Genomic DNA, 14,682 nt, shown 5'->3' with positions numbered 1-14,682 from the left:
CATCCCCAGTCAGCTGTCAGGAGAAAAATGTAAGCCTTTGCTTCCAATACCTCCACATATAGTCGGGCCTTTCACTGACTGTTAAGTGCTTTCTAACTTTGTATTGCCTCATCACCTTGGTAACCACTTGTAAAGAGAATGGGAGCCTGACTATTTGACGTGAAGGACTGACAGCTTGGGTTGGAGTAAAAAGCAAACAGACCGCCTGGCCAAGTGTGCCTGCCTACTGCTGGGAGAAGAGTGAGCTATGTACCTTCTATACAGAAGTAAATTGCTTTGATGAGATCTTTCTCTTTTGTATGCCTGTTTTTTTCTGACAAAAGAGGGTCATGTGTTTCCACCAATACTTTATTTACTATGTTCCATAACATTCTGTTTGGTTGTTAATTCCTAAACAAGTCCCATAGGAAAATTCTCTCCCCAGGATCATGAGAAGGTTATTGAAACTACAGTTATTGAAACTAGAATCTCTGGAGGGGCAGAGGCAATATATTTTTGTAACAATGTCTCTTTTGGTTCTGGTTTCAGCTTGCTAAACCAAGATGCTTTTCAGGGCTCCTGGGGCCTAACTAATTTACCTTTTTAAAATTATAAGCAATATTAGTCCTTGTTCTTGTGAACAAACCTCCCATTTGGTGCTGTGCACTCACATATATGCTGTGTCATTGCTAAATGTCAACAAGGTTCTGTCTTGCCACACACAGCAGCTGCATCCTTCTCCATCCTCTACCCATAGCAATTTTTTCCTCTTTTGTTCTGTCATCCCTTTCAGCCACCTCCTAAACCAAATTAGAAAGAAATGTGCCCAATCAGCTTGTGGAATATACGTGGCCATTTATGAAGAGAAAGTGCAGATATCTGTATAGCCAATAGTGTACCTGAAAAATTGGGTTAGGAAAATGTTATTTTTCCTGAGATTATACCCTATTCTTTCTCACTTGACATAGATCCAAATTACCAGAAACAACCCCTATGGGAAAGCAACACTTGTGGGATTTAAGAAAAGCCTATCAAAAGAGCATCTTTCCCAGGGGAAAAGAGCAAAGGTAAGACATTATATCAATCCAGCTTCTAATTCCTCAGCTGAAAAATAGAGGTGAAAATGAACACTTCCTGTTTATGTAAAACATGCATTACAGACATAGATGGACAAACCCAGGAAGCAGTTATTATTAGCTACCTGCTGTTATAATAAAATACCACAGGCTGGTTACTTATAGGTAATAGAAATTAACTAATGGTAGCTCTGAAGGCTGGAAATCTAAAAGCAAGGAATTAGCAGATCCAGTCTTATGAGGGCTGATTCTGCTTCCAAGATGGCATCTTATTGCTGCATCTTTTGGATAATTTAAACACTGGTTCCTCATGGAGTTGAAAGGCAGAAGAGATGCAAGAGACCATGCCATTTCTTTCAACCTCATTTATAAAGACATCAATCCTATTCCCAAGAGTCAAGGCCTTATGACTTAAATCATTTCCCCAGAGATCTCACTTCTTAATACTATGACATGGAGCATGAGGTTCCAACACCAATTTTGGAAATACACAAACATTCAAGCCATAGTACTACATTTTGCTTGTAAAACATGATGGCCTACATTGGGTCTTTATTTAGCCTAGAGACTTCATGGGAGAGAAATGAATCTCGCAATATTCTATTTTTTTTGGGGGGGGGAGGTCGGTCATAGGGCTTAAACTCTGGGCCTGGGCGCTGTCCCTCAGCTCTTCAGCTCAAGACGAGCGCTCTACCACTTGAGCTACAGTGCCACTTCCAGTTTTCTAGTGGTTTATTGGAGATAGGAGTCTCACGGTCTTTCCTGTCAGGGCTGGCCTTGAACTGCGATCCTTAGATCTCAGCTCCTGAGTAGCTAGGATTACAAGTGTGAGCCACCAGCGCCCGGCTTTGCAATATTCTTTAATCAGAATGTAGATCTTGGCATCAAAAGTTTCAGAATAACCAGTGCAATGATGTTTTGTAAAGTTGAATTTGACTGGAGACCTTGTCAGCAAATAGAGTAAGAAAGTGGTGACTGTGTCCAGTGGAACATAAGTATGAAGGCCCTGGGGGTAGGGGATCACTGGATTATTAGGAAACAAGATAGGGGAGTACTGCACACACACACACACACACACACACACACACACACACACACACACACACACACACTAGGGGTAAAAGATGGAAATGTGGTCCCCTCCCAGAGAAGGCAGCGAGCAGCAGCTGTCCCTTGGTAGGTGTGATTCTTTAGATAAAGTCTGAAGGAAGTCTCTTAAATGAAGTCTTGAGGAAGTCTCCTGAAACAAGGGGTTGGACGAAAATGAAAATTATTACTGAAAAGATTGGATGCCCATGGCTTGGAGGTGAACTAACAGATGAGGTAGAGAGGTGTGTGGAGAGCAGCTGGCTCAGTGTTACTCACACAGATCTTAAGGGATGCAAGACAGCCTTACCTTGGTAGGCCCAAGCGGGAGGGCGGGGGGGGGGGGGGGGGGAGGGGGGGAAACAGGTGTACCTTGAAGTCAGTGTTGGTATAGAAGGGGCAGGAGCCCTTTTTATTCTTGACAGATGAATCCACTGTGGCTGCCCCTTGAGCTTGACTGCCATGGGGGCGGTCAGCAGAACCTGGTGAGGGCCTGTCCACTTAGGATTTAAACCAGGTGGATTAAAGGTCTTGAGAATCACTTGGTCATGGGGCAAAATTCGGGGAGTGGGAAAGGGGCCTTGATGAGGCTGTCGGAGACATTGATCAGCATGTTGGCATAAAATGTGCCTAAGAAAAGTTAGGACAGGAGGGTAGTCTATTAGTGGAGTCTTGGTATCTGTAGGAAGGTTACCTAGGAGAAAAGGTCTTCCATACATTAATTCCAAGGGGCTGAGAAAAGTAGGGCTGTGGGGAGAGGCACATAAGCGGGGAGCACCAGGTACTGGTAACAGTTCTGGCCAGGATTGCTGGAGCTCTAGAGAAAGTTTAGTAAGTTGTGTTTTGAGGAGCACATTAGCTCTTTCAACCTTTTTGGAAGACTGAGGTCTATAAAGAATGTGAAATTCCACACTAGATGTTTTAAAAGGCTACCACCTGTTGGTCACTTTGGAGATGAAAGCAGGTCCATTGTTGGATTAAAGTGACCTGGGTAAGGCAAACCTAGGAATAATTTCTTTTATAAGGACAGAGGCAACAGTGTCAGCAGTCTCTGACATTGTGGGATAGACCTTGATCCATCCTGAAAAGGTATTAACCATAGTTAGAAAGTATTTCAGCCACTTACATTAGGGCATGTGAATGAAGTCTATCTGCCAGTCTTCCCCTGGGGTATGTCCCCGTGCTTGGTGTGTGGGGAATGCATCCAGTCGGAGACTACCCTGTAAGGAGGTAAGGGAACAAGTGGAGGAGGCTTGGGTAATAGCCTTTAGTTGGGCAGTTAGGAGTAGGGCAATGGAGTAAAGGCTTGAGAAGAAGGTGGGAGAGAGGCTTGCATCCAATGTGAACCTGTTAAACCTGGGAAAGAAAGCTGTTAGCTTGTGTCTCAGGAAGAATAACTCGTCCTTCTAGGGGCTACCATTCCTGTGCTTCCTGGAAAGCTCCCTAGTGGGTAAGTTCCTTGAGCTCCTGTGGAGTATAAGAGGGTTGAATTGAAGGCAATATCAGAAGTAAGGGAGCTGGAAGTTGTCCCTGAAGTTGTCTCTGGGCTGCTAGCTTTGCCTCCCCATCTGCTTTTGAATTGCTGACTGTGATGGCATCCAGACCCATCTGGTGTCCCCGGCAGTGAATGATGGCTACCTGTTGGAGAAGGGAAGCTGCTTCTAGGAGCTTAAGAATAAGTGAGGTGTTAGTAATGGGGGTCCCGTTAGTGGTCAGGAAGCCACGCTCCTTCCAGATTGCTGCATGTGAATATCTATATAAATATTCATCTTCCAATCCTTGGCTAGAATTAAGGCCCTAGTTAAAGCTACAAGTTCTGCCTTTTGTGAGGTAGTGCCAGGGGGCAGAGGGCTGATTTCAATAATGGTACAATTGTTAATGATGGCATAGCCTGCAACTCTGCTGCCTGAGGAGGTAGATGTAGAACTTCCACCGATGTACAAGGTGTCTTCTGGGTCTGGAAGAGAGGTTTCCAAGATACGGGGTGTGGTCCTCCAAGGTATCTGTACAGGAGTGAGAAAGAGGGTTAGAACTGGATGGAAGCAAGGTGGCTGGATTGAGGGAAGCAGCTTTCCAGTGAGAAGTCGGGGTTTTGAATAGAAGTAACATGAAACATCTGTAGGTGGAAAGGGGAAAGGGAAGATAGGGCTTTATGAGATAAAAGGTCCTTTAGTCTGTGGGGCGAGTGAACGGTAGAGGGCTGGCCAAAAGTGAGTTATGTGCTCTCCTGTGCTAAGGTGGCTGTTGCTGCCAAAGCCTGAAGGCAGGCTGGCCAGCCTTTTACCGTTGGGTCTAGTTGTTTTGAGAGCTAGGCCACAGGTCTAAAAGAGGGGCCTGACATTTGTCCAAGAACCCCAAGGCCAATTTCCCACTTCTCAGTGACATAGAGTAAAAAGGTTTCCTTAAGGTTGGGTAGAGCCAGTGCTGGAGCCTGAAGAAGTGCTTGCTTCAGTACTTTAAATGGGGAGTCAATGGGCTTTGTGGGGTCCAGCAGCTCTGGTAGGGACCCCTTGATGGTCTCATAAAGAGGTCTGGCGAAGGTAGCAAAACCAGGTATCCAAATATGAAGGAAGCCCGCAAGTCCCAGGAAAGACAGAATGTCTGTGGGCCAGAGAGACTCAATTGTCGGCTTTTCTATCAGGAGTAATTCTTTTCTTTGTAGGAATTATGGACAGACCCAGGTATGTTACCTCTGGCTTTGTTATCTGGGCTTTGGAAGGAGAGACTCTATATCCCTTGGCCAATACTGAATAATGACACTAGGAGGTTCCTGAAGAGAGAGGAGATCCTTTGCTAAAGCCTGTCCAAAAAAAATGGGGACTATCTCGGAACTCTTGAGGGAGGACTGTCCAGGTCAGCTGTTGTGCCCTGGAAGTATCCAGGTCCACCAAGGTAAAAGCAAAGAAGTCTTGGCAGTCAGGATTCAGGGGGATTGTAACAATGTATCCTTGAGGTCCAGCACCAAGAAGTGGGTGGTACCAGGAGATATCTGTGAAAGGAGAGTATATGGCTTGGGCACAACAGGATGAATAGGAAAGACGGCAACATTAATAATACACAGGGCCTGGACTAGGCTATAGGTTCCATCAGGCTTAACTACTGGCAGAATGGGAGTGTTAACAGGGGAGTTCATAGGTCTGAGGAGTCCTTGTTTAAGAAGAAAAAGGGTGATGGGTTTTGAACCTTTCCTATGTCAAAGGGAAATGGAGTATTGGGAGGTGCTAGGGAAATAGGTAGGGTCTTTAAGTTTAATGAGGACAGGAGTATGGTATCTAGCTATAGTAGGAGTGGAAGTATCCTAGATAAGGGGGTTGACAAGATCTGGAGGGAAAGAGAAATGATCTAGTTGAGAGGTTACAGGTGGAGATTCATCTAGGGATAAAAGTAGGACAGGTGTAGGCTGTTTGATGATATGGAATGAGAGGGAGACTAGAATTTAGAGAGCAAGTCCCTCCCTAAGAGGGGAGTAGGACAGTGGCGTAAGATTGGGAAGGAGTATGAAAAGAGAAAGTCTTCTATTTTTCATGGTGCTGGTTCAGTAGTTGGGGGACAGGTAGGTAGGCATCCACACCCACGACCAAGATCTGGGAGGGAAAAGTCTTGCCTGTAGATTGAGATACACTGAATAAGTTGCTCCTGTATCCAAGAGAAAGAATATTAGCTTAGAAACACACCCTGAGCTCTGCAATTGTGATGGTCTGGTTGTTGGGAGCCAGAGGCCCTAGGCACCCTCATTCTGTAGCCAAGCTGAGAGAATCTCCAACAGGTCTGGCTCCACCTGCCTGGGTAGGTGGGGTGGGGAGGAGCTGGCCTACCCTGTGAAGATGAGGAAGGCCAGTCAACTCCCCAGTGTCCCTGTTGCCCACACTCTGGGCAGGGTCCAGGTGACAGTCCCAGTGAAGGGCAGAATTTTGCCCAGTGGCCCTCTTGCCTGCACTTGAAGCATGATCCAGGCAGCGTACATTGGATGTCTCTTTTCTGAGGAGGCCGGGTGACAGCAGCCAGAATTTGATAGTTCTCCCTCTTAACAGGCAGTCTTATTGGCAACCTCCTGCTCTTCATGATTATTAATGCCTTAAATGCCGTACTCACCAGATCTCATTGAGGGGTTTGAGTACCATCTTCAGCCTTTTAAAAAACTTTTTCCTAATATTGGGGGCTGATTGGACAATAAAATTAGTATTAGGAACCACCTTGGCCTCCAATGACTCTGGGTCCAGCTTGGTATAGCGCTGGAGCACTACCGTGAGGCATTCAAGAAATTTGGCTAGGTTTTCATTGGGCCTTTGGGCTGCCTTTTGAAGGACAGCCAATAAGCAAGTTATCATCCTATTTCTGTTTTCCCTACCAGAGCATTATGTTGATAATTCCAATTGGGCTGTGCCCTGGGCACAGCTGTTGCTCCCACTGGAAAGTTAATATCTAAGCAGTGGGCATCATTAGCATGTGCCTGGGCGGTAATCCACACCCTTTCCTTTTCCTCAGCTGTAAGGGTGGAGGATAGTAAGGTCATAGGTCTGAGCCAGTTTTTAAACTGCTCGATATAATTATTAGAATCTTGGGCATGAAATCCCAGCCGCTTCTCAATCTGAGTTATATCAAACATTGAAAATGGGGCATGCATTCTAACTATGTCTTCGGGTCCTGCCACCTCTCGCAAAGGGCACATGGGGTTTGGTGGAGGTTGCATGCTGCTGGTGTGAGACCAGGAGTGAACTGCAGGGGGAGAAGGAAGAGAGGGTGAAGGGGAGGAGAGCATAGAGGAAGAAGGTGGGGAAGGCACCATAGGCCTGATAGGAAAAGAAGCAGAGTCAAACAGAGGGTCAGGCACTTCAGGCTCCAGAGGGGCCTCAGCAGAGGTGAGGTTTAGTGAAGCTCCCTTTTAAATATAGGAATTCTTCACTTAGGATTTTTTACTTCGATTGCAGAATAAGAGTTTCTGGACAAGTTACAATGGTAAGAAAGCTTGGCAAAGCTTTAGTAAGTAAACAAGCAAGGAAACAGACAGACCAAAAACTAGACAGAAGGGCAGGGGCACACTCTAGCAGAATGTGGGTGCTCTCATAGGGACACAAAGACACAGACACACACACAGACAAGGAGATAACCAGAGAGACACATTGGGCTGCTGGATATTTATAGGGTAAAGGTAGGGGGTCTGGCTTTAAGTGATGCAAAGCTAGGTGCTTTGTCTTCGCTTTAACTACACCTGGTGCTCCAGGTAAGAATGCAGCCTGCCATAAAACAGATCCTTATCCTTGAAACAAGGAGACACCCTGCTATCTGCATTTTGGGGCATCCTGTCAGGCAGTTGTGAATTCTTGGGTGAGAAATGCATCCCTTAGGAAAGAATGCATTCAGTTGCCTCTCTTTGAAGAGAAGATAGCATTTCTAGGTTTTTAGATACCATATTTCTTAGTTGCCTACACCAGGCCTCAGTTTCCATAAGTTATCCTGCTTCATTTTCCCCCCAAATGACTTTTGTTCCCTTAATCTTAAGGGACTTGCATGAAGGAATATCTCTTGTACTTGCTGTTAGCTGACAATACCTCATTTTTCCTAGTCTATCTGGCTTCATTTCCCCCCAAATCACTTTGTTGCCTTAATCCTAAGGGAAGTAGATGGACAAAGTTTAAGCTTGAACCTTTAAATCCCTGGCGGCCATTTACCATGCCTCATTTTCCCTAGGCTACCCTGCCTCAAGAGGATCTGTCACATCCATGCCAGGGGACCATGCGGAGACAGACAGACACAGGAGAAAGAGTATTACAAGGTTTATTAGAGGAGCTATATTTCTCCTGGAGAGAGAGAGCACCTGGCAGACTCTGCTATCTAGGTAGCAGCAGGGTCTGAGGGATAGGAAGTGAGGTAGATGGGAGTTCAGGTGGGTCTGGGTGGAGAGAAGGAGGGGCCAGCAGGTCTGGGTGGAGCTGAGGACCAAAGGTGGGCATAATGCTTACATACAGGATGTAGAAATGCTGGTTGTGAGGACCTTGAGTGGATTCTTAAGGCCAGCTTGGGCTGCACATAAAGTTCTCATCTCAAAACAAACAAGAATATGCCAAACTGACTATTCCATCTTGGTTTTCTACTGGCTATTGTTAACCTTTAGGGTTTATCGATTCAAATATTTATAAATGGCATATACTTTAAGCAAAACAGTGCAATTTCTTTTTTTTTGGGGGGGGGGAGTCCGGTCGTGGGGCCTGAACTCTGGGCCTGGGCGCTGTCCCTCAGCTCTTCAGCTCAAGGCTAGCGCTCTACCACTGGAGCCACAGCACCACTTCCGGCTTTTTTCTTTTTGCTTATGTGGTGCTGAGGAATCGAACCCAGGGCCTCAGGCATGCAAGGCAAGCGCTCTACCACTGAGCCACCTTCCCAGCCCCAAACAGTACAATTTCTATGAAGTGGTTGTGTTCATTTTCTGTAATTAGTAAAATACATTGAAATATTTTGGAAAAATGAAAATCAGAACAGACTGATTGGCCAGAAAGTGTATGGCAAAGATTGACCCTAAAGTCTGTGAACTGACAAATTAAGTTTATACTCAGCCCTCCCTATCTGAGGTTTTAAATTGAAAAATTAACCAACCACCAACCAAAGATATTTTACAAAAGTATCCATACTGAACGTACAGACTTTTTTCTTACCATCATTTCCTAAGAAGCTTAACAGCTTCTCACAGCATTTTACCTAGAATAGGGTGTTTAAAGCAATCTTGAGATAATTATAAACACGAGGAGACTGAGGATTTGGACATCCTGCGTAGAGGAGGCAATAGTACTCCAGGACCTAATCCCTCATGGATACCAGAAATATCTATTCTGAGTTAAGGGACATTATGGGAGCAGCAAGTGTTTGAGAGTGAAATTTGTTAGGGTTAGACAGAAATTTCAGATTTCTAAGTGAGTACTGCTGGGGCTAGGAAAAGGGAAATGAGGGCCTTAGGGCACAAAATGAAAGCAGACAAATAGCATAACAAGAGATGTCCAACTAGTGTCTCCTTCAGTCTTGTGCTAGTGCTTTGTAGCATCACAGTTGCAGAAGACTTGGGGAAGGAGGAAGAGCTGAATTTGGATTTATCACGCCTCCTCAATAGTTTCCTGTGGATGTAGTACAGTGGTATTGAAGTAAGATGGCTAAGTCTAAGTAATTTCTTGCAGACATCCTGGTGCCTAGGCAGGAGATGGGGGCTGTCTACCAGCTCCAAGGCCTAGAGGTGAGACAAGCGGTCCTTTGACATGCAGATATCTAGTTAAAGGTGAGCTAGGAGGGCTCTGCTTCAGAGAAATGCAGATGTTATCTTGTTTTCCTGGTGGAGGAGAGTGATGCCCCCCCAATCTCCCCAGGGGATGGACATACCTGGATCCCTGGAGACAGAGACAGGCATTTGGCTGATAGGTTACTGAACCTGTCAGTCCAGTGCCTGGGCCTGGAAGTGTCCTGTGACTCCTGGCCTGACGTTATTTAGGCTTGGAACAGCATAGGGACTGGGACACCATACCATGTGTGTCTCTGTGATCTTGTCCTGTGTCCTGTATCCTGGCTCATCTCCAGTCATCATGGCGTCCCAATTCAACCTCCATCAGACCTGAATTGGTTTGTTGGTATTGTTTTTGTTCTTTCTTTCCTCTCTAGCTTGTTTCCTAAAGGTATTATGTGTATTTGGGGGCTGCAGGCCTTTGTAACAACTGTGTAATAAAGACTTCAATATTCCATCTTCCAAAATGTGTCTTTGTGATATTTCACCTTACAACAGTAGAGCATTTGCCTGACATGTAGGAGGCCCTGGGTTCAATCCCTAGCACTGAAAAAGAAATCAAGGTTGTTGTTTTCTGTCACAGTGGCCCAGGCCTATAATCCTAGCTACTTGGTAGGCAGAGATCAAGATATTGTGGTTTGAGGCTAACTCATGCATGAAACTTTGAGACTTGGAGTAAGAATCTATTTTACTCAGTAGCTAGGTACAGTGGCATGTGTTGTATGTTCCCAGACACAGGGGAAGCACAATGACTGGCACAATGGCATGTGCCTGTCATCCATAATGACACTAGGAAGCACAAGTAAAAGTATCAAAGCCCAGGCTGGCCTAGGCTTAAAGCAAGGCCCTACCTATAGTGAAGGCAGCTGAGTGATGGTGGCTCATGCTGAGATCTGTGGATCGCAGTTCAAAGCCAGCCCAGGCAGGAAAGTCTGTGAGACTCTTATCTCCAATAAACTTCTCAGAAAAAGCCGAAAGTGATGCTTTTTGTGGTTCAAGTGGTAGAGCACTAGCTTTAACCAAAAGAAGCTCAAGGACAAAGCCCAGGTGTTGAATTCAAGACCCCAAAATGACAAACACAAGACACACAACACACACACACAAGCAAAGGCATAAAGCAGCTAGAAGTATGGATTAAGTGGTAGAGCATCTTAAGGAAGTACTGCCAAAATAAAAACTAACAACAAAAATAGTGATTAAGATAGTTACATTTTACCTGGGTTCAATTTCCCAGCACCACATAAGCAAAAAGAAAAAAAGCTGGAAGTGGCGCTGTGGCTCAAGTGGTAGAGCGCTAGCTTTGAGCTGAAGAGCTGAGGGACAGCGCCCAAGCCCAGAGTTCAAGCCCCACGATCGGACCCCCCCCCCAAAAAAAAAGATAGTTACATTTTTAAAAAGAAGACTAAGATAATGTAATGTCCTCTGAAATAATTACTTCACATTGTTGTGTTTAAAGGGGTAATTTATAGAATAGCAGCTCTGGAAGTTGAAGAGACCATTTGCTTCAACCAAACAGTAAATTTAAATGGCACTGTTAGGTCCCAGTCCAGTGCCTTGATTTACAACAACCCCTGACTTACCCTACCTCCTCCACTGACTGCAGCCTATTTGACTGCAACAGACCAGGGCTCCAAACAGACACCCCCACCTTACTCCTTTCCTTTCTCCAACTGTGACTCACTTTCCATGTCTCACCATTAGTTACTACCAGACAACTGCAGCATGCCCACAACTCACTATAAAAGTGCTGGTCTATAAGTGAGAGTCTCTAGCTTTGTCTGGAAGCTCCCCTCTGCAAGTTTTTCTGTTGAATAAACTTATATTGGTGTTGAGCTGTCTGTCTATTCTTCTTTCCTTTTGAACCTAATAGGCAGATCATTTATCCTTTAGTAAGGGAGAACAAGAACCAGATTTTTAAAAGCAACAGCAGAGAGAATTTAGTCAGAAGAGCAAAGATGACAAAGGCGCTGAGCTGATCTTCAATGGGATATATTAATAAAGATGCTGAATTTCTGTTTATCAGGGTGATTTTAAATCTAAAACCTCTTGCTTCAACCATTTTGAACAGTCACCCCAGGCTCATACTAAAGATGAAAGAAAGGCTACATCTACCAAGATCCTACCCATGTGTCCCAGTCTGCAATTCACATGAGCCTAATCCCAAAGCAATGGCCATCACACCACTTTCTCAGTGTGAATGGAGATGAATAGCTAGTCATAATACCATTCATCTAAAGATGCCTATGGAATGGGCTCCCTATAGTTTGTTCCATCTCGTTTATCAGATTTGTTCCCTCCCTGGACTCAGTGTCTAGCAGAAACTGCACTTTCTGTAGTAGTCAGAGACAATCGTCCACTGGCATGTGCCTGCCATCCCCAGTGACACCAAAAAGCACAGGTAGAAGCAAAAGCACAGACTAATCTGATAAAACTGAGAATCCTTGTGATTCTCAGTGACTTTTTTCCTTTATTTTTTTTTGCCGGTCCCAAGGCTTGAACTCTGGGCCTACTCCTTGACCCTGAGCTTTTTATGCTCAGGCCAACATGCTACCATTTTGAGCCACAACTCCACTTCCTGTCTTTTGTGGTTAGTTGGAGATGAAGAATGTCACAAACTTTTCTGTCCAGGCTGGTTTAAAACCTCTATCTTCAGCTCTCAATCTCTTGAGTAACTAGGATTACTGGTATGAGCCACCAGTAACTTTCTACTTCAAATATAAACAGAAATCCCAGAATGCCTAAGCTGCAGGGTAAAGTTGCAGGTGCACAATCTTAGCTGTGACCCTTTCTGATGGTTCTCCTATAATTGACACAAGCATATCCTCAAAGGCTTTTCAGCTTTTTATGTACTTACGATAAAGAAAAGGTACCTGTTGCTCCTAGGGATGCAGATCCAGTAAATAGTTTGAAAGGCTTGTAAAAACTAAATTCTTAAGCTTACAGATCAAATAAGACCTTGTATCTCAAGAAATGAAATCTGAGCCTGTTACTTAAAGAAGACAGGCAGCCAGAAAATAGGATTTAACCTTTAAATACTTTAGCTCTGGGATATTCTAAACAATGTGAAGTCTATGAGTCACATGAAGCACCATTTGGAACTTGAGAAGCATAAGAGTGACAACTGGGAAAACCACACGCCCAGCCAGCACTGTCCCAGAAATTCCCCACTCCCTGCCAGCTGGAGTGTCACACTGACGGTGTGCACACTGTCAGGAACCCTCTACTGTCCATAGAAACTGTGTTTGTCATTTGAAACTGCTCAAGTTCTCTTACAGCAAACAAAGTAAAATCATAAGCCTGGGGAAATACTCTGTGTGTGCCAGTTCATTGCATGGACTTTGCGGCTGTGAAACACATTTTAGAACATTCAGTGAAAACATTAAAAGATGCTTACTGTAGCTTTCTCAAAATGTTCAAAATTGCGAATCCATATATAAATAATTGTTGGAAGCACTAGAGCAAGAGGAGAATCTTTCCATGTTCCAATGTCAACTACAGTTTTGGTGTTTGAAAGAAGAAACAGCATAAAACTTAAGGATCATCTAACTTTTAAAAACCCTTAACCAGGGCTGGGAAGGTGGCTCAGTGGTAGAGCGCTTGCCTTGCATGCTCAAGGCCCTGGGTTTGATTCCTCAGCACCACATAAGCAGAAAGAAAAAAGCCGGAAGTGGCGCTGTGGCTCAAGTGGTAGAGTGCTAGCCTTGAGCTGAAGAGCTGAGGGACAGCGCCCAGGCCCAGAGTTCAGGCCCTACGACCGGACCAAAAAAAAAAAAAAAAACCCTTAACCAAAGTTTGCTTCCTGAAATAAAAGTTGTGATCCAAACCTCAGTTTATACATCAAGAAGTGACATCTGTTATTGTAAGCAACACTGACCCTTGTGAAAGTATGACAATTATTTATTCTGGACTCTTTTGCAGCTACAATTCTAGCTAAATATATGTGCTACCCACCACTAGTAATTCTGAAAAAAAAAAAAAAAAAAGTCAAGTTAGGCCAGCTGCACATCATGGATTGAAATAGTTTACATTTCCAGCACCAATATTGAAAATTTCATTGCCAGAGATGCAAAATGTGGTACTGTCAGTTCCTGTGTTGTGTGTGTGTGTGTGTGTGTGTGCGTGTGTGTGCATACCAGACTGGGGCTTAAACTATCCACCTTAACTTTTTCACTTAAGGCTGGTGCTCTACTTCTTAAGCCACAGTTTCATTTTTGGCTTCTTGCTGGTTAATTGGAGAGAGTATCTCAGGCTATGAATTTCAGTTGTCAGCTCTCAGCCTCATGAGTAGCTAGGACTACAAGTGTGAGGCACTGGCACCCAGCTGCCAGTTCTTTTAATAAATGCTCTTCTCCTGAGGTTATACTGGTATTACATTGTGGTTTTAATTTGTATTTTTCTGAAGTTCTTTTTTTTTTTGCCAGTCCTGGGGCTTGAATTCAGGGCCTGGCATTGTCCCTGAGCCTCTTTTGCTCAAGGCTAGCACTCAACCACTTGAGCCACAGAGCCACTTCCAGCTTTTTCTGTGTAGTGGTACTGAGGAATCAAACACAGGGCTTCATGCATGTTAGACAAGCACTCTAGCACTAAGCCACATTCCCAGCCCCTTCTCTGAAGTTTTATATCTCTGTTTTCCACTTGAGTATCACCCCCTCTTATGAAGCAGCTATTCAAGTCTTGCTTCCTCCTACCTACCTTTTAACACTGAGCTGTTTGTCAACTGAATCTTGGTGAACTATTGTGGTATTACAAGTATCCCATGTCTTGATAGTGTATATTATGCTAAAGGTGATGGAATGTATACTTCTTAAGAAATTACTCAGGAGGCTGAGATCTGAGAACCAAGGTTCAAAGCCATCCCTGGTAGGAGAGCCTGTGGAACTCTTATGTCCAATTAACACCCAAAATCTGGAAGTAGAAGTGTGATTCAAGTGGTAGAGCTCCAGCCTTGAATGAGAAAGCCAAGCAAGACTGAGGCTCTGAGTTCAAGCCTCAGTACTGGTAAAAGGAAGGGACGGGAAAGGGAAGGGAAGGGAAGAGGAAGTGGAAGGGGAAGGGAAGGGAAGGGGAAGGGGAGGGAAGGGAAGGGGGAAAGAAAGGGAGGGGAGGGGAAAGGAAGGGGAAGGGAGGGGAAGGGAGTTGGGAAAGGGGAAAGGAATGAAAGGGAGGGAAGAAGAGGGAAGGAGAAGGGAAAGGGAAAGGGAAGAGAAAGGGGAGAGAAGAGGAGGGGAGGGGAAGGGAAAGGAAGGGGAGGGAAAAGGGAAAGGAATGGAAGGGAGGGAA

General features: G+C 44.7%; 1 protein-coding gene across 1 annotated transcript in view; it reads left to right on the top strand.

Moving 5' to 3' along the window:
- LOC122095883 (melanoma antigen preferentially expressed in tumors-like) overlaps window positions 1–793 on the top strand; it is a 29,861-nt gene extending 29,068 nt beyond the window's left edge. Inside the window, 1 exon segment of the mRNA XM_042666187.1 lies at window positions 773–793. Within this exon segment, the coding sequence (XP_042522121.1) occupies window positions 773–793 (21 nt within the window).
- Window positions 794–14,682: the final 13,889 nt, after the last annotated feature.

Source organism: Dipodomys spectabilis, unplaced genomic scaffold (genome assembly GCF_019054845.1).
Source record: "Dipodomys spectabilis isolate Male_0828 unplaced genomic scaffold, ASM1905484v1 ptg000363l, whole genome shotgun sequence".
NCBI lineage: Eukaryota > Metazoa > Chordata > Mammalia > Rodentia > Heteromyidae > Dipodomys > Dipodomys spectabilis.
The sequence above is the reverse complement of the archived record's forward strand: the minus strand, read 5'-3'. Positions and strand labels throughout refer to the sequence as shown.